The 20,468-nt window shown below is 38.7% G+C and overlaps 1 protein-coding gene across 1 annotated transcript in view; it reads left to right on the top strand.

The window, feature by feature from the left end:
- MAP3K5 (mitogen-activated protein kinase kinase kinase 5) overlaps window positions 1-20,468 on the top strand; it is a 100,172-nt gene that overhangs the window by 64,255 nt on the left and 15,449 nt on the right. The window contains exons 12-22 of the mRNA XM_082303411.1: window positions 1,990-2,039; window positions 6,096-6,191; window positions 7,593-7,674; window positions 9,595-9,728; window positions 13,636-13,763; window positions 15,624-15,760; window positions 16,365-16,470; window positions 17,443-17,600; window positions 18,101-18,278; window positions 19,105-19,125; window positions 20,207-20,384. Coding sequence (XP_082159537.1) covers window positions 1,990-2,039; window positions 6,096-6,191; window positions 7,593-7,674; window positions 9,595-9,728; window positions 13,636-13,763; window positions 15,624-15,760; window positions 16,365-16,470; window positions 17,443-17,600; window positions 18,101-18,278; window positions 19,105-19,125; window positions 20,207-20,384 — 1,268 coding nt within the window. The remainder of the gene's footprint in view (window positions 1-1,989; window positions 2,040-6,095; window positions 6,192-7,592; window positions 7,675-9,594; window positions 9,729-13,635; window positions 13,764-15,623; window positions 15,761-16,364; window positions 16,471-17,442; window positions 17,601-18,100; window positions 18,279-19,104; window positions 19,126-20,206; window positions 20,385-20,468) is intronic.

The raw sequence follows: 20,468 nt of genomic DNA, 5'->3' as shown, positions 1-20,468 counted from the left end.
TGTCTCTGTTTTGCTTTGGCTTCTGAATCCATTTTGAGTTTTGTTTTGGGTAGTTGATGATTTTTTTGCCTAACCAAAGAACAGATGCTGAATTTGGATAGCATGCCTGATCTATTTACTCCAATGTATTCAAAACTTGGCAAGATCATGAAGGGACGTAACTTTTATGTTACTTCATTGCTTGAGAACTTTGAGTGGTAATTAAGATTTAAGAGATTAGTTGCATGTAGGTGACAGGTAAAAAATGAATACTAATGTTTCTTGTTATGTTTCGTGAGCATTTCTGTGTCTCAGAACGTGTTTTTTAACTTATTTAGATTTTAGTTTATTCCCAATAGTGGGAATTGGACAAGCACCAATAGCTTAGCTCTGAAGAGTTTCTAAGCATGGAAAATTGGAAACTAGTAGATTTTGTGTATGAAGGGAATTGTAAAAGACTAGGCAGAAACCCTTCCTCATTAGCATAGGGATTGAGTTGATCTTCCTTCATGGAAGAGAACCAGGCAACTCAAATAACAGTTTCACAAAGACGCCATAACTAGAATCAGTTAGTACTTCCATTTCAAGATGCAATTTCATCTTTTCCTAATATCAGGCTGCTCTTCTGTTCCTTACTCTGTGAGAGAGCCCCTTACCCCATTTAACATTGAAGAGATATTGAAGTTACCGCTTTGTACTTTATAATAGTTGTGAAACCTGTGCATCAAGAAAGATGTTTGCTTGTATTTTTGGTCCATTGTGTTAGGCATTTCATATTAGCATCACAACCTTTAATGTGATTTGAGCAGGAAGGAAAGAATTACAGAGGTGGAAAAAGTTGATGTAGGTCCTTATAGAAAGCTGTTATAGCTGGGAGAGCAATTTCCACTGTCATCTCCTGCACATGGTGCAACTATTTCAGTGCTGTATCTGTTCTGACTTCTGTATATTTCACTATTAGTTTTGTAAGCTACACATTCTTGAGTCTTCTTTTGGAATGCATTTGATTATGTGTCTGTTTGACACTATGCCCTTGCTCACATCACTAAAATGCCAAATGAAATTCAGCTGCAGAAAGCAAAGGTTCTTCAAATATGTGGCTCATTGTGATGGGATCCCAGTGTTGCCAGGGCTGTGACGTGGTGTAGTTCCACCTTTTCCTGAAAGGAGAATGTTTTCTTTAGCAGATACAAAAGGCTTCTGTTTGCTGCAGTAAAGTTTTATTAGAACATAAACATAGAGCAATGTAACTCCACAGAGTTCTCTCTCTCTACAGAGAACTCAGTTCTGCTGAATGTGACAGCTGTAAATTTAAAAGATCTGAAAATAAGTGAGGCCTGGCCCTTTGTGTTTTCATAGGGTGGCTTCTTTCTTCCAGACATGTTTTTACTCCAGCAGCTCTTAGCAGTTTTGGTACATTCTTACTGCTCTCTTCTGAATCCCTAGTCAAATAGTCTCCTTCCTGTTTCTTTGGACACTTTGCCTTCAGATTTGCTTCTTCCCTGAGCAATTCTTCCTACTTTGCAAGAATTTCTCACTTTGCTCTCCTGCATTAGACTTCTACTCATAGCTCTCTCTACCTGGCCTTCCCACACACTAGGTGATTGAGTGTACAGAGCAAGCTCTCATTATTCTCAGAGGTGGAATAATTTTCCCCCTCCTTTTCAGAGTATTGCATGTGATCCCAAGTTCAGTATCCAAACAAGGCTATACTGCCATCTCTTCTGATCTGCTCTTTTGAATGTTTTCTAAAATAGTAAATTGTGTTTGCAGCATAAACAGTGAAGAAATAACCCAAAACTTCTGTGTAGAACTCCTGTTGCTTTGGGTTCAGGTGAAAAAAAAAAAAAAAAGCCTTGAAAAATAGCTGTTAACAGGTAATAAACAGACTGTTGTCATTTGTGTGTTTCCCATTCCCATGAGCTTCATTCTAGAAGATATGCCTACTGGCCCTTCATACGTAAGAAGGAATATTTTGTTTATTTTTTTATTTTTTACTGTGTGTTACAGAAAGGTATACATGAGTGGAACTTCTGTGCTGCTTCTATCAGGGGAGTAAGGTAAGTTGTTTCCCTTCTTTGTTTTGAAATGAAAGGAGTAATTGAATCAATTCTGTGGTAAGCTGTTGCTGTGGACCTTGGAGGGACAGTGATATTCTATCACTTCTGTAACCTCTTCTCATCTATTCTTCTATTCTTCATCGTAGTTTTTTTCTTCTTTTCCTGAGAATTTATCTATATTTGTCATCCTGCAATTTTCCACTTTCCTTACAGTGTAATTAAAAAAAAGTTCAGAAACTTACATTTTTAAAATAGTCGTTGCTCTGTTCTAATAATAACTGTTCCATACACAGAGTTGTTGCTATGTCTGCAGGACGTTTTTGCACAGATGGATGATTCTTTTTCCTTCCAAAAAGTGACTTAAAAACACAAAACTATCAATAGGCACGAAAATTCAATCCTGTGGGATTCAGCTTATTTTAGGCAAAAATTGCAATGATGTGCTTAGTTCAGTCTGGTTGGGGTTTTGGCTACAGTATGTTTTTGTGTGTTTCTAAAAAAAAAAAAAAAAAAAAAGGGATGAAAGAAGTTATTTATTTATTTACTGTCCTTCTGGTTTTTCCTTCCTCCTACTCCTCATTAAACCATGCTGTGGTCAGTACTGTTTCTGGTGTAACCGCCTGCATTTGTTATTTAAACTGTGAATTATCATTTAATTTGTCAATTGATTTTCCAATCTGTTCATCTGAACAGATGTCCAAAACAACTCAGATGACTTTAGAGTGAGCCAAAAGTCACTGTGGATTTGTGGAGAACTCTCTGGCTCCCTCCATGAGGAGCTGCAGGGGGAAATATGTTTTTTTTTCTTTTCTTCTTTTAAATAGATGCAAGTTTCTGATCATTTAATGTTTCAGTGTTTTACAGGGCTTTTTCCTAGTTTTATGACGGCAAGTATTGTTTGGAGTGGGTGAGCCTTCAGAACTAGGCCTGCTTCTAGTCTATTTTTGTATCAAGACTATTTTTGGCTACTTTGAGGCTCCTAGACTTAAAGCAGTGTAGGATGGGGGAGTTGCAAGCTTTATAAGGATTCTCAGCCCTCCTGTACTAGTAAGAGTCAGCTTTAGAAATGCAGCCTTAACATACAAGGCAGATCTTTGTACATGATCTTGGTGGCTTTTTCAACAAAGACCTCGGTAAATATTTATGGCATTCCATAAGGAGACAGCAGGTCTGAAGAGACACCTAGCTTTGAAGTGGCTCACGTTTTTGGTAAATACTTCCCAGCAGTGACAGAGGGTCGCTTCTTCTGCTTGCTGTATAACAGCCAGTGTAATCAGCATTTTGTTTCTCAAGTAAGAGGGTTCAGCTCTCTGGACTGCAAACTTGAAAGTATGTAGAACTCTGAGCAGAACAGTGCTAAATCACTCTCTGTATGCAGAAATTCGTAGGAATGGGCTTTAGTATAAGAGACTCATCGATTAGCAGTTTGTGTGCCAGTGTAAATACCTCTGCTTTTGCCATATGCCTTCTTGACCTCTTAAATGCAGATGTTTCTTATTGAATCAGGCCAGAAGGTGCTGTTATTCTTAAAGGATTTATCAGAGCTTTTGGAATATGGCTGTTTCCCCAAGGTACTTTGCATCTTAGGTTATTGAGCAAAGTTCCTACTGTTCTGCAGAGCTGACAGCATATGGGCAGGAAGATAGGAAATGTGTTTTTCCAACTGAAAAATAAAAACTAAAGTGGCAAACTGAAGTTTGCTAGACTACAAGTTGGCTTTTACTCGCTGTTCAGGAGAAGTCCTGGATTATGAAATAACTGTTACTTGTGTTGTTTTTGGGGGAGAGTGTCTTAGAGGCCATCCTGATGAAAGTAGCATTAGAAACAGTGGAAAAGCTGAATTTAGATCTGCATCCAGTTTCTTTCATAGCTTAAGAACTTAGACAAGCTTGAGACAAGGCTATTTGTCTTCCATCCCAAGTTCTTGGTGCTTTGAACTTAACTTTGAACTCAGACTACTTAATTACAGCAATGAGAGGTGCCTGTACTGCTAGACTTCTAGAAAACACACTGACATTCCACGCAGCTCCTTTTCTATGATTCCTGCCAGTGTTCACCTGTTTAATCTGCTGCTTCATCTGGAAGTATTGGTAATCAGTAGTTACAGCATTTGCAGTATTTCTTATTGACTTAAGGGGAGTTCTGGATGTACCCGAGCTGGGCACGAGGCCTTGCTTCCCTGTTTGTTTTCAGAGTTTGGCGAATTCAGCCCCAGTTCTCCTGTCGCAGATGTCAGTGGGTACTATGTCTGCTTGGGCACTGTTAGAGTGAGGCATTTCCTGAGCAAATTATCCTGTCTCTTTTTATAACCTGGGTGGTTTTTAGTCTTCCTTTTTTAAGTTTAGCTTTTATTTTTTTTCAGGGAGGAAAGCAACATATAAGCAAGTAAACCCTCACTTAAAGGTCTTAAATATTTATGAATTTCCCTGGCCTCTGTGTACAGACCACATTCTTAGCCTTTTATTCACTGCTGTGTTAGTCGGTGGTTTCTGGGCATATCAGCTTTCAGCTGACAGTCAGTAAAATGTTTAAATGCACGTGGAACTTGAAATGAATGAGTAATTCTGTTAATATCAGTTGCTCCATATCTAGAGAGTTTACTTATATGCTTGAAAAGCTTAACATAAAAGTTAGTTTATAAGCTTGGGACAGTGACTGTCTTCCTAAATGTGTACATTGCTTAGCACTTATGAATTTTCCTAATGTAAAAATAAATGAGTCACCACACCCAGAGACAAATATTCTTATAATGAAACTCAGTCTTCTCATGAGTAGCTTTATGAAAGGCAAACCTCCCAGCTTGTCTAAAGAGTCATTTGTTTATCAAAATTTACAGGGTTTTGCAATAGAGGAATTATAAAGGAGAGCAAGATCAGACAATCTTAGACACCTATTAAAGGCTGAAAATTCCAACCATTTCCTTGTAGCTAAAAAAAACCTACTATGTTAGTCAAATTATCAATCCTTTGGCACAATATAATACATAATTCTACTTTATTGTGCTACAAATTAAATAGTGATATGATGGCTGTCTTGATCCAACTAAAATAGATTGATTTCACTAGGACTGTGGATATTGTCCAGTATATTAATAAGCTTAGTAAGGAGACTTAATTTGCCTTGGTTTCTCAAATACTGCATTATTTTCCCTTGTAACACCCCTACCCATTTCCCCCCGCCCTTTTCCAGTATGGTAAGAATCAATCATACTGCATCAGCTTGACAGCTGGCATTCAATATGTGACAAAGTTACAGAAAGAGCTATTTCAAATAACATTTAATATTTTCTGTAAGGAGCAGAGCAACGACAGGCATATAAAACAGTTCTGGTGAATGAGTATCTTTGCATGAGCTGCCACCTACTTGGGGTGGAAAACTGACAACCACACAAGAGTTTGCACCTCTTCTGTTTTTCCATTGAGACATCTATGCATCCATAAGGAAATGGCATACATTCCTCCTCTTTATCTTTGCTCTGCAGTTATAGCAGATAAAACCAAAACTGAAGGAAGACATGAGTGGGCAAGGGTAGTAAAGTCATTCACCTCATATTTAGATGCTGACTTAATTTAAAAATATTTTTCCAACATACTATCAAGGTACCAATTAACAAGGAACCGAGCAGAAAATTTTGTGTTCAAGATTGAGCTGTGGCTGATGTCTAAAGCATGAAGGACTCATTATTTCAGTTCAAAGTCCAGCTTTCTAATATGATCCTGAAAGGATGTTTCATCCTGGCTGCAGGAGTGAAAATTAAGGGCCTTACCTAAATGCTCTGAAGACAAAAAAGTCACAGGTCACTGGAAATGTTCCTATTAATTTCTTTGCTCTACTCTTTCTTGGGCTATGTCTGGACAAGGGGGGCAAGCTGATAGCAAGCATCAGAATGTGAACTTTGGAGGTTACAAGAGAGTGATTTTACAATAAGGAAAAACTATGGATTCTCAGATTTAATCTGGTGCTTTCCCATGTTAAATGGGTTGATCTGTGTGGTTTTACAAAGCTGGCAGAAGTCTAAATGCATCTTTCTGGTAACTTTCTTGGCTGTTCTTTCAGCATTTCAAAGTTTGAAGAACGATGCTGTTTCTTGTACGTGCTGCACAACTCAGATGACTTTCAAATCTACTTCTGCACAGAACTTCATTGTAGAAGGTGGGTCGCTGCTGTTATTTCAGAAAAAAACACGGCCTGTAATGGGGTAGATGGTGTCTGCATGCACAACAGGGCCTGACTGTTTCAGAACTATGCTGACAGTAGATCTGAGTGTCCTCAGTGATCAGCATCTTTTATGGGAAAGCTTAATAGATGGTACTCTGGAGATCTGATGTATGAAGGGTCAAAGAGCAAGCTCAGGCAAACATCAGAAACAAATACAATTATCAATCTAATTATTTTTTTACACACACATTTCTAGGATTAGTTTTGTAATACTTACAATATTACAGCTTACTAAAAGTGTGTGCCCTCAGTTCAACAAAGCATCCTAAACATTAGGAGGACTTTCTGAAGTGGGAACATTTGGAGTAACAAGGTCAAGATTTCTCTGTAAATACATTTTTATTTACAATTACGAAGAAGCACACTTGATTTCCTTTACATTAGCATGTGTTTACATAAGTTTGTACCTGTGTCCCTGCAGGAAATTTGGCAAAGGTTTGTTGCGCAAAATTAGGGGTGTCTCAGTTTCTCTAATCTGTGTTTCTGCTCCATAAGCTTAAGGCTGTGGTGTTGAATTGATCCTGGAGGCATTCTCAGAGGAAATGTCACGTCTTTTTGTGCTAAAAAAGGCTGCAACTTCACCTAAAATCACTGCAGTACTGTCTATTAATGACTGGGGCCACCTCACAGCCCAGTCTCCAGCTTGTTCTTTCATCCATTCAAGTTCATATAGGTTCTTTTGCCGTGTTCATTCCCCTTTACATCTGAGCTCTTCTTAGGAGATGAATAAGCAATACCTTAGCACAACATGGTTTTTGCACTTTCATTCTTTCAAAAGGATAGAAGTCATATATAATAGTATTTTTTAAATGAAAAGTTATGAAATAGACATCCTTTTCATTCAAGGAAAAACTTGAAGCTAGCATTCCTACACTACAAAACCTCTTCCAAATGTAGCAAGACTTCCTGGCACTTCTCATGATGCTTCAGTTCTTTCAATGTACATAAAGAAGTGGTGGTATAGGATAAGAATTTCAACCGAGCTGTAGATTTTGAAATATTAATTCCATTAATAATTTCAGATATCATGGATTTCTTGTACATATAAAAGAAGTAGAAAAACTTCAGATTTTGAGGGTTAAATCTCCATGCAAACAAAATTTTTCTTCTGACAAGCAAACTTATACACTGAAGTTATACTTATTGTATAAATAACACTTATATATGTGTATATTATATACATTATTATTACATAATACGTAATTATATAAAATAATACTGTATTTAAGTCCTCTCTTGGTCCATTCATTACTTTGTTCCCATACTGTCTCCAGTTATTTTTTCAAGTGTATGTTTGCTTTTTTTCTCTCCTTTTATTTTTTTTTTCTTGTAAAGATTTTTTGACATGGTGAACAGTATCACTGAAGAAATGGGGAAGACTACAGAGGAAGGGGAATGTGATGGAGACTCTCTAGAGGTACTTGTACTTTTTTTTCTCCCAACATACAAAATTATGGGCCTCTAGTCTAGTACTTTGCTGAAGTAAATGATTAATCCCTTTTCCAGGGAAATTAATGAAACTACTGTTTACACAATTTTATCCTCTAATGTTTATCTATTAATGCTTCCTTGTAAAGGTCCTCATGTAGTTTTTAGTACCAGCATAGCTAAATCTCTCATATTTCAGTTAGTGAACTGGCTTTAGAAGGTACACAGCTCTGGAGTTCTGCAGTCGTGCTTACGGCAGAGCAGCTCTTGAAACAGTTACTTCAGAGTGTATTCAGAGTCAGGCAGCACTAGGATCTGTTTAAGTTTTAAAGACAGTTTGTCTGACTGTTTTTAAAGTCTGTTTCATGCATCACTGGAATCGTGTGCACTTCCATTATTGGCAGATTATCTGCACAAGTAATGCTATAACTGCAGTAGGGAAGGCTTGTCCTGGCCAGTGACTGTCTGTAGGCAGCACAGCAGTGAGCAACAGAATCAAATCAGGTGATGATGTTGGTGCTGCTGGGAGTCTCTTTTATACCCTTAGCCCACAGACTTCCACTGAAGCTTAGGGTGCCCCTACTGTGAGTGTACTCACTGTGTTATCACCTGGAGTTTTATTTGAACACACACATAGCTGGAAAGAGAGTACCAGGCCATTGGGTGCAATGCAGCACTTCAGGTGTTTAAGCTTTCTTTGAGGTGGCAGGGAGCAGGATAGAATACCTAAGCCCCTGTCCTATCACATCAAAATCTGGTGTTCCGAAGCTCTAGAGACATCCATAACTAACTGAGAGAGTCAGTGCTGTGTAATGAATTCAGACAGCCCTTGTCCCAGTTTTGATGTTGGCATTTTATAGCACATTTATAACACATTTTATAACATTCTGTCTCTGAAATTGGAGACTGGACAAAGGGAAACCACCAGGGTGACTTGTGGCATAGAAAAAGAGCCTCTATTGAGAACCTTAGGGTGCCTGTTTGTTTATTTTAGCAAGAAGAAAAGCAGTGGGTGACTTGATTACAACAGGTATTTTTACTGGAAGAATAGCAATGTGCTAATGGTTTCTTTAATCTGTTGAATAAAAATGTAATTAAATAGTGACACCAAAAAAATTGAATTAAGAGGCATGACTTTACCATGAGAATAATTCATTGTTGAAACAAACTACTAAAAGAAGTAGTGGATTCTCTCTTTTATTAAAATAATAGCCATCTTTATATAGAAGAAAATAAAAAATACTTTAACTAGGCCTAAGCTACTGGATTTAGCACAGGAGTGAACTTGTGAAGTTATATGTCTGTTACACAAGAGGACAAATCAGGTAATCCCTCTAACAAACGTTTTTGGACTGGCCTTAAACCCTTTGAAATTCAAGCTCAGCCGAAACCACGCTCAATGCACGGCAGCCCTGACTAACTTCCATTGGCACAGTCTGCCGGCAGACCTGGCAGCGTCAGAATTGAGGCTGTGCTGGTTTTGGAAGCTGTGCGGAGGTCAGGAGAGCCCCTGGGAGGAATGAAGCGTGTCCTGCCTTGCTCCCTGTGCCTGGGCAGGAGCCGGGCTCTCCGCCTGGTGCGGAGTGCCCTCTGTCGTCGGCTGCGGCTGCCGAGCCCCTGCCCGCGGAGCTGCGGGCGCTGCTCGCCGGGGCACGGAGCGGAGCTGCTCCGGCCGGGGACGGGCCGGCTTGGCTCAGCTTTGCGCTCCTCCCTGGAAAGGCTGCCTTAGAAGCCGCTGGGGAAACATAGGTGTGTCTGCACAGCATCCCAGCTGTCGTCTTAAAGTGTTCTCTCTCCTCTGTGTTCGGCAGAAAGCTACTAGCATCCTAGATGCATTAGTTACGGTGGCAGGGTCAGATGGAATAAATGTTATCCTTCTGTTCCATTCATGTTGTTGTTTGCTTTGCAGTATGATTATGAGTATGATGAGAATGGTGAGCGGGTCATTCTGGGAAAAGGAACGTACGGCATTGTGTACGCAGGACGAGATTTGAGCAATCAAGTCAGAATTGCTATTAAAGAAATCCCAGAGAGAGACAGCAGGTAAAGTAACTGTGGCTAATTCCAAATTTTGTGTATTACATGATTTCATCATTAATGTGGTCGATTAATTTGCAGATCAAGGAGTGCCTCTTCTACAAAGCTGCCAATAAATTACCTGTCTGTGGTATATAGTGGTGTTCCCTATCTTTGTAACTAGATATTTCCAAGCAGTGGAGTAGATTGTGATCACAAATGAGAATTTAGATGTTTGCTGAATTTGGTACTAGTATTTTTTCTTTAAAACAAAACAAAACCAAACAAAAAAGAACCATGAAGTGCAGAATCTCTCTCAAACACCTGGTGATGAGCCCTATCTACTTAGACATACTCAGGCATGTCCTTATAAAAGACCTATTGGAATTTATGATTTGTGCGGTCCTTTAAAACTCTGGGCCTGAATTATTGATAAAGACATTTTTCTTTCTTGTTTTTGCACCGTTTTGAAGCCTCATAACATTAGACTAAAGCATGTAGAATTATCTCTTTGTTAATTATTTTTTTTTAATGCAAAGTTTCTGTATGAGTAACTCTCTCTCCTGTACAAAGGTTGCCATGTAAGGACCAGGCACTTCGAGTCCTTAGTATTTTTGTATCTGAAGACTTCCAGTATATCCTATTTTGTATATGTAGATTTCCACAAATATTGTGATAAAAGTGATATGAAATCTAAAGTTAAGAGTTTTTAAGTGAAACTGACTGTATTAAACTGTCAGGCTTACCTCAGTTTCTTTTTCACTGTCTGTCTTGTGGGCTTTCCTTTGGTTATTCTGCTCTGACTTGGTTTTTTCTTTGACATTTAAAAATTATCACTTCTAAATCTTTTGGAATTCATTTATAGATTGGCTGTTCAAATGGATATGTGGTCTAATAATTTTTCCATTCTCATAATATATTAAAGGTGCTAAAACTTAGATTATGGAGCGTCCTTCCATCCTCTACCTTGCTATTCCAAACTGAACTTCAATATACGTTATAACTTCCCAGAAAATATGGCCTCATTACATAAAACAATCTCTTGACTCAAAATAGTTGGAAGTTTTGTGTATGTTAGAAGAAATTTGTTTGTAACAACTGTGGTTAATAGAAAGATAGCCTGAATACAGCAGTAACTACTTTAAAGGAAAAAAATCCAGCTTTTTCTTCTCCAATACACATTTTTAAACAATTTTCAATGGAAACGGTTTCAGGTTCCGTGTGCAAAGCATACCACAAAAGAGATTACTAGGAAGCTGTCAGTCTTTCATCTAAGCTCTCAAAAATGTTTAGAGGCTTCCAGAATTAATTTCAAGTATTATTCTTTTAATGGCAAAGTAAGAAAAATGTAGTAATTCACTTCTGGTTAATTGTAACCTGATCTTTTCACACTTTGAAAGAAGTCTATAGAAAGAGAACAATCTCTGAAGTTAATTTGTATCATTTTAAAAGTAAGGATTACCATCTTTTGAATTTGTAAAAAAATATTTAAGTTCTGGGTCAGAGCAGGGCTGGAAATTGAAGTATTTCTGTGCAAAAAGCAGTGAGTCTTCAATTTTGCTATATGTTGAATAAAAGCTATTGAATAATTTACTTGTCAGGAAATGTTAGACTACAGAGACACATTCTGCATTCCAACAAAGAGGAAATCAGGAAAAAAAGCCAGGACACCTGTGTGAAGGAACAAGCATCTCCTGGAAAACTCAGACACAAAAAGGAAGCCTACAAAGGGTGGAAGCAAGGACATGTAGCCTGGGAGGAATACAGAAAAATTGGATATTGTCTGAGGAGCCAGGGATCAGGTTAGGAAAGCTAAAGTACCTAATAGAATCAAATCTGGCCTGGGATGTCAAGGGCATAATGAAAAGATTCTGTAAGTACAATGGTGATAAAAGGAAGGCTAGGGAAAATGTGGACTGTCTCCAGAAGGAAATGGGAAACCTGGTTATCCAGGACATTAGAAGGCTGAGGTACTTGACAGCTTTTTTGCCTTAATCTTCAACAAGTGCTCCAGCCACACTGCCCAAGTCACAGGAGGAAAAGGCAGGGATTGGGAAAATAAAAAAAAGAAGATCAGGTTTGAGACCATCTGAGGACCTTGAACATGGACAAGTCCATGGTGCCTGAAGAGTTACATCCATGGGTTCCCACTGACTGGAAATGGGAAATAAACCCCCTCTTCCTCCCCCCCCCCCCCCCCCCCCCCCCGTTTTTAAAAAGGGAATAAGAAAGACCCAGGGAACTAAAGGTCAGTCAGTCTCACCTCTATGCTGAATATGATCCTGGAACAGGTCCTCTTTAAAACTGTGCTAAAGCACATGGAAAATAATGAGGTGATTGGTGACAGCAGACACAGCAACACTAAGGGAAAATCACGCCTAACAAATTTGGTGGCCTTCTGTGGCAGGGTTACAGCAGTGGCAGATAGGGAAAGAGTGACTGACAAGGCCAGCTTGGATAAAGCCTTGAGCAGCTTGGTCTAGTGGGAGGTGTCCCTGCCCATGTCAGGAGGATTGGAGCTTTAAAGTCTCTCCTTAACTCCAGCCACTCTATGATGGTAAGAATTTTTGTTCATACCATTTAAAGTCTCCTAGTGACTAAGTTCTAAAATAAAAAATGCTTCATCCTGGTGAAAAATTTTCTGATGGCTTTATTTTATTTGCAAAATTATTTTAGTTGCTCAAGTCTCAACTGTGCTTTTTAAAAGTGCAGGGAAAAGAATTATAATGGTCTTGCTGCTGCTGCTCAGAATTAACATCTCATTAACACTACTCAGGAATACAATCTTTGTGTTGTCAGAATCTTTATAATCATGTAGAGAGGTAAGGCAAAACTCAAATTAGTTTTTAGTAAACAGACTCAGAGCTACATAATCATACTTTTCATTACCCAAATAATTATTTTCTGCAACAGGTTTTCTCCAGTGGGATTTTCAGATGACTACTTTTTTTTTTCTTTCCCCTACACTTTTTTAAGAGTTCAACCTCTACTAGTAGCTTGATGCTCTTTGAGGGAGCCATTGCTACCTGTGCTAAAAGGGAGTGGAAGTCAGAGGTGCTTTTCCCATAACAACTTCAATTTCAAATGCTGCAACTACTTTTCACATTTGGACTGACAGAAGAAGTCTGTGTCCATCATCTATTTCAGCTACTCTGAAAGTGTTGCCACAGGTGTTAGTGCTTTAGAGAAGATAGCCACCAGACTGTCAGCATATTGTCTACATTTTGACAGAAATACACAGAAAATACACAAAATCTGGCATCTGACCCACCTCCAAGAGGAAGTGTTACGGCAGGCCTAAGTTAGGAAGAGCGTCAGGGTAGACCTAATACATCAGTTCAGCACGTCAGCTGCTGAGCTCTGGTGGTGTTCCATACTGGAGAAAGATCCTGACTCCAGAAACTTTCTTGGCAAAAAGGCTGTTGAAAAGCTTATCTCTGAAAAAATACTTTGCCTTGGACTAAATTGCATTTGATGAAATTTTTTTGATTTGTTCTTCAAAATATCTCTCCATTAGTGATTTCTGTTTTCTTACGCTGATATCCCATCTTGCCTTCAGCAAAGACTTCTACTTTAATTAAAATTTAAATGGTGATTCATTTTCATTATTGAGGTGTTTTTGTATATACACTAGTTTTATAGTTTACTAGTTCACTTTGGCACCAACATGAATCCAACCACTGTCACAACTGTTTATTCTCTTGGAGTTAGACTGAAGTGGAGTTTATTTTCCATAAATTTTGTTTTCCTCACTCTATGTACATTTGTAACATTTTCTGTGTATGAATACACAATATTATATATATTTTACATATGTTATTTGTATTTACTTATGATTACATATTATTTTTGTATGTAGTAGTCATTTTCAATGTAAGCTGTTTCAAGGCTTTCTTCACCGAGATGAAGAATAAACTGCTCCTTTGCTTTCCAGGTACTCCCAACCTCTGCATGAAGAAATAGCTTTGCATAAGCATCTCAAACATAAGAACATTGTCCAGTATTTAGGTTCTCTTAGTGAGAATGGCTTCATCAAAATATTCATGGAACAGGTGCCAGGTGGTAAGTTTTGGGGGAGACTGGTTTGGTGGTTGAGGGGTTTGTTTGGTTTTTTTAGCATTTTAAAAGTATGAAAACCTTTAATAGGGCCATGAGACATATTTCATACAGATGTAATACTCTATAGTGTCTCTTTCTGAAATCAATGGGGAAAACTGTGTCTTCAAACTGCTTGAGGCATCTCCTTCAGTAGTTAGATAGGGTGTGCTACAGATAAAGCTCAGATCATTGCTCTAGCAGGTGAGCGAGCTCCTTTTACCTACAGATCAGTGGTGGACTGACCCTGGCTGCATCCCAGGTGCCCACCAAAGCTAGTCTGTCACTCTGCTCCTCAGCTGGATAGGGAAGAGAAAATACAATACAAGGCTCGTGGGTCATGATAAGGGTAGGGAGAGATCACTCATCAGTTACCACTGCAGGCAAAATGGGCTTGACTTGGGGACACTAATTTAATTCATTGTCAACCCAATCAGAGTGGGATAATTAGAAATAAAGCCAAATCTTAGAAACACGTTCACCCTACCCTCCCTCCTTTCTGGGCTTTAATTCACTTAGGATTTTCTCTGCCTTCTCCTACCAATGGTGCAGGGGGATGGGGAATGTGGTCAGTTCATCAAAATTGTCACTCCTTCCTCCTCAAGGGGAGGACTCCTCACTTCCTTACCCTGCTCCAGCATGGATGGGGTCGCTTCCAAGGGAGACAGTCCTCCATGAACTTCTCCAATGCAAGTCCTTCCCATGGGCTTCAGTTCTTCATGAACTGCCCAGGTGTGGATCCCTTCCATGGGGTGCAGTCCTTCAGGAATGGTGTGGGTCCCCCAGGGGCCACAAGTCCTGCCAGCAAACCTGCTCCAGCATGGGCTCCTCTCCCCATGGGGCCACAGGTCCTGACAGGAGCCTGCTCAAGCATGAGCTTCCATTGGTCTCCCAGGCTGGCTTCTTTGGGCAACCACCTCCTCTAGCTCAGGGACCTTCATGGGCTTCAGGGGGACATTCTTTGTCACTGAGGTCTTCACCATGGGCAACAGGGGAATCTCTGCTCTGGTGCACCTGGAGCACCTCTTTCCCCTCCTTCTTTGCTGACCTTGGTATCTGCAGGGCTGTTGCTCTCACATAGTCTCACTTCTCACTCTGGTTGCAGTTGTTGCACGTATTTTTTTCCCATCTGTTACCCCAGAGGCATTGCCACTGTTGCTGATGGGCTCAGCCAGTGGCCAGAAGCATCTGGCATTGGCTCCATCAGACACAGGGGAAGCTTCCAGCTGCTCCTCACAGAATCCCCCCCAGCAGCCCTCCTGCTACCAAACACTTTCCATGCAAACCCAACACAAGATAAGAGATGATCTGTGCTCATCCTACCAGAAGAACCGTAGCCAGCCTCCGGTGGTACATAGCACGAGCAACGGGATCGGTGATTGTTGCTTCTGTTTGTGACTAAAGAACTCACAGCAGCCAGACACAACGAAAATCCCACTTCTTGAGCTTAGCTTTTTCTGAAACTGTGGAGCTGGTGTATGTACATATGCGCATCCACCCTTTTTCACGCTTTTACAACATTCCTGAGAAAACTTCTCTCCAGGCATAGGAGGGAGGTGGGCATATTGATTAAATGGGTTCTGGTTTGTGTGCTTGAGGAAGCATACACTTCTCTGCTGCAGCTGAGGCCAGTGGAGATACTGACACTCTTTAATTGCTCAGGCCAGTGGTGATGCAAGTAAGCATTTGATTGGAGAGGACTTTGGTTATAGATGAGATGGCTACACTTGGATTGGGACTGATGTTTGTTGTTACTTTTTTCCTTTGGGGAGGAAAGCAGAATTTAATTGGATTTTTAATCTCACTTTTTGCTCTCCAAAATGATAGGCAGTCTATCTGCTCTTCTACGATCAAAATGGGGACCATTAAAAAATAATGAGCAGACAATTGGCTTTTACACCAAGCAGATTCTTGAAGGATTAAAATACCTCCACGATAATCAAATAGTGCATCGAGACATAAAGGTAAGAATTTGCAGAGAATTGATAGTGTTATGTAACTGCATAGTCATTTATTTGTCCTGTAATTTAAAAACATTTTTTTCTAAAACTCTCTGCTATTCTGAACCGTGGGTTAGATAGGTGAACCATTGTTGATTTCAATTTGCACCAACAAAATATATTTGAAGTTTTTTTTATTTTAGGAAAAATTGACATATAGCAACTTAAAATGTGATAAAGTAGATACTTTTTTTTCTGTTTTTGAAGACATGACTGAACTTTCATAAAATCTGATCAAAATGAAGAAGATTGTGGATGGGGTAATTAGCAAGTTCTTTTCCAAGGAGATTGCAAATGAAAAAAAATGTTTGGATTGTTTTCTTAAAAAGTAGTCTTTTTTCCTCTTTTACCATTCTTTAACTGAATTCCGTCTGGTAAGAGGGGAAATTCGCTTTGAGATGACGTTTCTGTTAATGGGATTGCATAAGGCAGGAACACTGCTGATTTCCCTTTCATCTCTGTTAAGAAGTCACTTAGTAAAGAGTGCATTGTAGAAACAGGTTATGCAAAAAGTCTTAGATGAAGGGTCTGCAGAGAAAAATAATTGCTCTGCTGTTCTTTTCCTCAGGGTGATAACGTGCTTATCAACACATACAGTGGAGTGTTAAAGATTTCGGACTTTGGAACTTCAAAGAGACTTGCAGGAATCAATCCTTGTACTGAGACTTTCACTGGTATGTTCCCTGAGGAGATTTTCTTATCCTCACTCGAACTGTATATGTAGGGTCAGAATCCACAGATGCTGAACTTTCATTGACTTCAAATCAGTATAAAAGGTTACTGGAAGAATAACTTTTGGATATATGATCTTAAGCTATACGCTGTACTTGTATGCACCATTCAAAGAGAATGCCATTTTGGATGTTCTGCTTGTGACATCAAAGTCCTCTACAACAGAAGAGCTGTGTCACTCCTGTGCTTTATTTGAGTCTATCTCCTTTGTGAGCATGGCTTTTTCATCTTGCTGGTCTTTTTTCTTTCATGATTTCCTTGGACATCCTGGCTTCATCTTCAGAATCGCTTATCTACAGAACCTGTCATTAAGTTGCTCCTCCTTCTGCTTGATAATTTGATTTGGTGTTAAATCATGCAGTGGCACTGCATTAAATAATTATGTAAAATGTGAAGAGACTGTTATTTTAATTCCATCCTTCACTCTTCCATTTCTTCTGTAAAAGGAACAGAATGCAGAATGATATGTCAGGTTGATTCCCCTACTTCAGAAGAAAATGTTCATATCACATACTCTCTTAGCTTAAGGTTTCAGGTTTCTCTTCCTTTTCCTCTGGGTACAATTCAAAATGCTTTCCCAAATTTTAATCTTAAGATATAAAAAAATAAATGAAAGCTACGTCTGATCCAAAGCTCATTGAAACATTTAATAATTGTTATTGACTTTGAAAAACGATATCCAGATCGGCAGATGGTACCAAATGCTTTTATCACAAGTAATATCTTGAGTAGTATTTTGAGTTTCATATAGAATGCATAAGGAAGTTTTTGGATTTTGGGGATAAAAGGGGATTTTTTTTTTAAACTCTTCTGCTATTGCTCACTTCTCAGTCATTTTGTTCCTCTTGTCCTTTAGCTGTCTATTTGCAGCATTAATACACCTAAGTAAACAAAAAAGAGTGTGTTTTAAACAGGTACCCTCCAGTATATGGCACCAGAGATCATAGACAAAGGGCCACGTGGCTATGGGAAGGCTGCAGACATCTGGTCTTTGGGCTGCACAATCATTGAGATGGCTACAGGGAAACCCCCGTTTTATGAACTGGGAGAACCACAAGCAGCCATGTTTAAGGTCAGACATCCTCCTTTTACAGCTCAGACTTGTTTTTCTAAACATAGGAAATCTGACGACTGTTTTGGAGAAGCTGGAATTAGAGGTTGCAAGAAAAGAAGATAAACTAAGTGCATGGATTGTGAGGATGTTAAGAACAATAATCTGGTTCAGCTGAGAGGGAGTGCTGTGTACTTATTGAATAGATTAGTAGAGAGATAGCAGCTATTCAGCAGCCTGGGTGTTTAAGAAAAAAACACCACCAAACTGAGAAAAGAAGCAGTTTTCTGCTTTGTGAGAGCCTCTACTTATGGTTGTGGTGTTTTTACATGTAACCACTTATGCCGTTTGTAATGGGTTTTGGTTTTTTTTTTCTCTGAATTAATAAACTAGTTGAATAAAATTAGTATAAAAACCTGAGAACAATATACCACTTCTACAATCTGAACAGTTTTTTGATGTTGTTTAGTGTTTGGGGGCAGAACAGTTTAGGCCATTGTCTCTCCCTTTATTTGTCTCAGGTGGGGATGTTTAAAATACACCCAGAAATTCCTGAATCCATGTCTGCAGAAGCCAAGGCTTTCATACTGCGTTGCTTTGAACCTGATCCTGATAAACGAGCTTTTGCTCATGAGCTACTTATAGATGAATTCTTGAAGGTTTCAAGCAAGAAAAGAAAGTCTCCTTCAAAGCTCTCAGGTAAGTATTGCTACATTCAATCTGGCAGTTTTCTCTTGCCCATGGTACTGTTTCCTGAAGCTGCTGATTTAGTCTTTCAGATGAACACAGCAGATCTCCATCCCAGGTGAATGCTCAGTTGTAACCTTCTGTACCAGCAGTTTACTGCAGAAACACCTTTGTAGCAGAATTCAGTTATCATGTTGTCACAGAAGTCAATTTATGTAAATATTTCTAATAAGGTTTCTAAAAGTCTGTGATTTTGTGCAGCTTTTATGGTTGTTGGGTTTTTGTTTCAATTTCGTCTGGTTTTTAATTTGCATATGTTTTCACTGAAAGAATATTTATATAGAGTATATTTAGTGTAGGTTAGAACATGCTATTAAACCCCAGTGGAGTTTTCTACATAAGCAAAATAATCTTTGTCCTATAGAAAATGTGCATACACGGCATTATTTTTGTTTCATGACATTTCATTTGCAGGAAATCTTCATTTCCTGCAGTGTTCTGCATTATGGAAAGTAGCAAAGGAGTTTTGAGAGCAGGAATAACATATTCTATGGTGTATGGATGTATACTTAGGAAAATATCTTCTATATATTTTTATCATGATACTTAAAGAAATAAAAATATCAGGTAAGGGAGATGATGTTAGATGATCAATTTTAATGTGGTTTCCACCCCCTCAGAATAAAATTAAATTGCAATAAATTACACCTTTGGAGTCTGCAGACAGGAGAATTGAGATAGTCCATGAAAATGGGAAGTTACCCTTTATACTATGCTTATTTTCTCAGTTAATTTCAGCATATTTAACTTTCTTTTTTTCTTTGCTTTTCTCACACAGTCCTTTCAGCTAACACAAACGGTGAGTTTTAACCTACTTCTCTATCAAAGACATACCTGTGTAGATACTGTAGTTATCACTTATTCTGGTATAATTTGTCAACACTAAAAAGTTGGAAAGAGAAAAGTGGTCACAATTATGAAAATAAGTGACCTCTGTCTGTTAGGAGCATCTAATTCATCGTGCATAGCTGAGCTGCTGTTTTTAATCCTACCAGCCTGTGGCTTAATTGCCCAGGCAGGTGGGTGATACAGGCTTGAAGGGCTGTGCTGTTGTTTATGGGGACATTTGATGGAAATGCATTGGCTGCTTTACAATAGCAAGAGAGCCAAGGTTTGTGGAGAAAAAGAACACAGATTTTTATTGGACTGAATTCTATAACTGAAAAATCAGAATGCATTTGAGACCCCTTGTCAGACTAGGATACAGGATACTCATCTCTTTCAGGAAATGAACTGGGAGAGTGCAGAAGGGAACTGAACACACACATAGTTACCTTCATGCTGAATTGGTATCAAAGTACATTTTGAAATGTGCACATGTGGAATAGATATGAGTAGTTTCCTGCAGCCGTAATGTGTGCTCTCGATTTAAAACTAAAAGTTCTGACTTAACTGCATGTGTATTGTTATTAGTCAAAGATTATGAATTAATTAAATTTGCTCAAGTTAATCTGATGAAGAAATGTATCTTATATGTGTTATAGTATATATACTTACATGTAGTGTATATATAAATTATATATATATTTATATACACCTATAAAATTAAGATCTTGGAAGGTGCTTGGGCGACTTACTCTATAGAAACATTTTCCTAATGCTGGAAGACAGGAGATGCATGTTCACTTCAGTGTTGAAGTTCTGTAAGTGAACTCACAAGAAGCCCAGCATTTCCATCTTTCAGGAGTAAAAACATACCTGAAAGATAACTCTACTCCAGAAAAATAAGCTTTAAATGTTTTTGACAATTTTTTTCTAATATTTTGTATTGGTGTGTGGGAAGGCTGGAGTTTTTCTGTCTCCTCTGAAAAAATAATGTTCACTTCAAAACTCTGATGGTATTACTAAATCCTAATTTCTGAATATTCCTGTACAAATAGAGTATCTTCGGAGCATATCCTTACCTGTCCCTGTTCTGGTGGAAGATACAAGTAGCAGCAGTGAGTATGGTTCTGTCTCACCTGATACAGAATTAAAAATAGATCCATTCTCTTTCAAAACAAGAGCCAAATCATGTGGAGAAAAAGATGGGAAGGGAATCCGGTCCCTTTTTCTGAGGTAAGGAGATACCTGACATTTTTTTACACAGTAGATTAGGAATGTGTGCATTGGGAGGGTTTTTATAACGTTTCTTTTCACTGA

This window comes from Coloeus monedula (genome assembly GCF_965178545.1).
Source record: "Coloeus monedula genome assembly, chromosome: 2".
Taxonomy (NCBI): Eukaryota; Metazoa; Chordata; class Aves; order Passeriformes; family Corvidae; genus Coloeus; species Coloeus monedula.
Note: the sequence above shows the minus strand (reverse complement) of the source record. Positions and strands in the feature narration are given on the sequence as shown.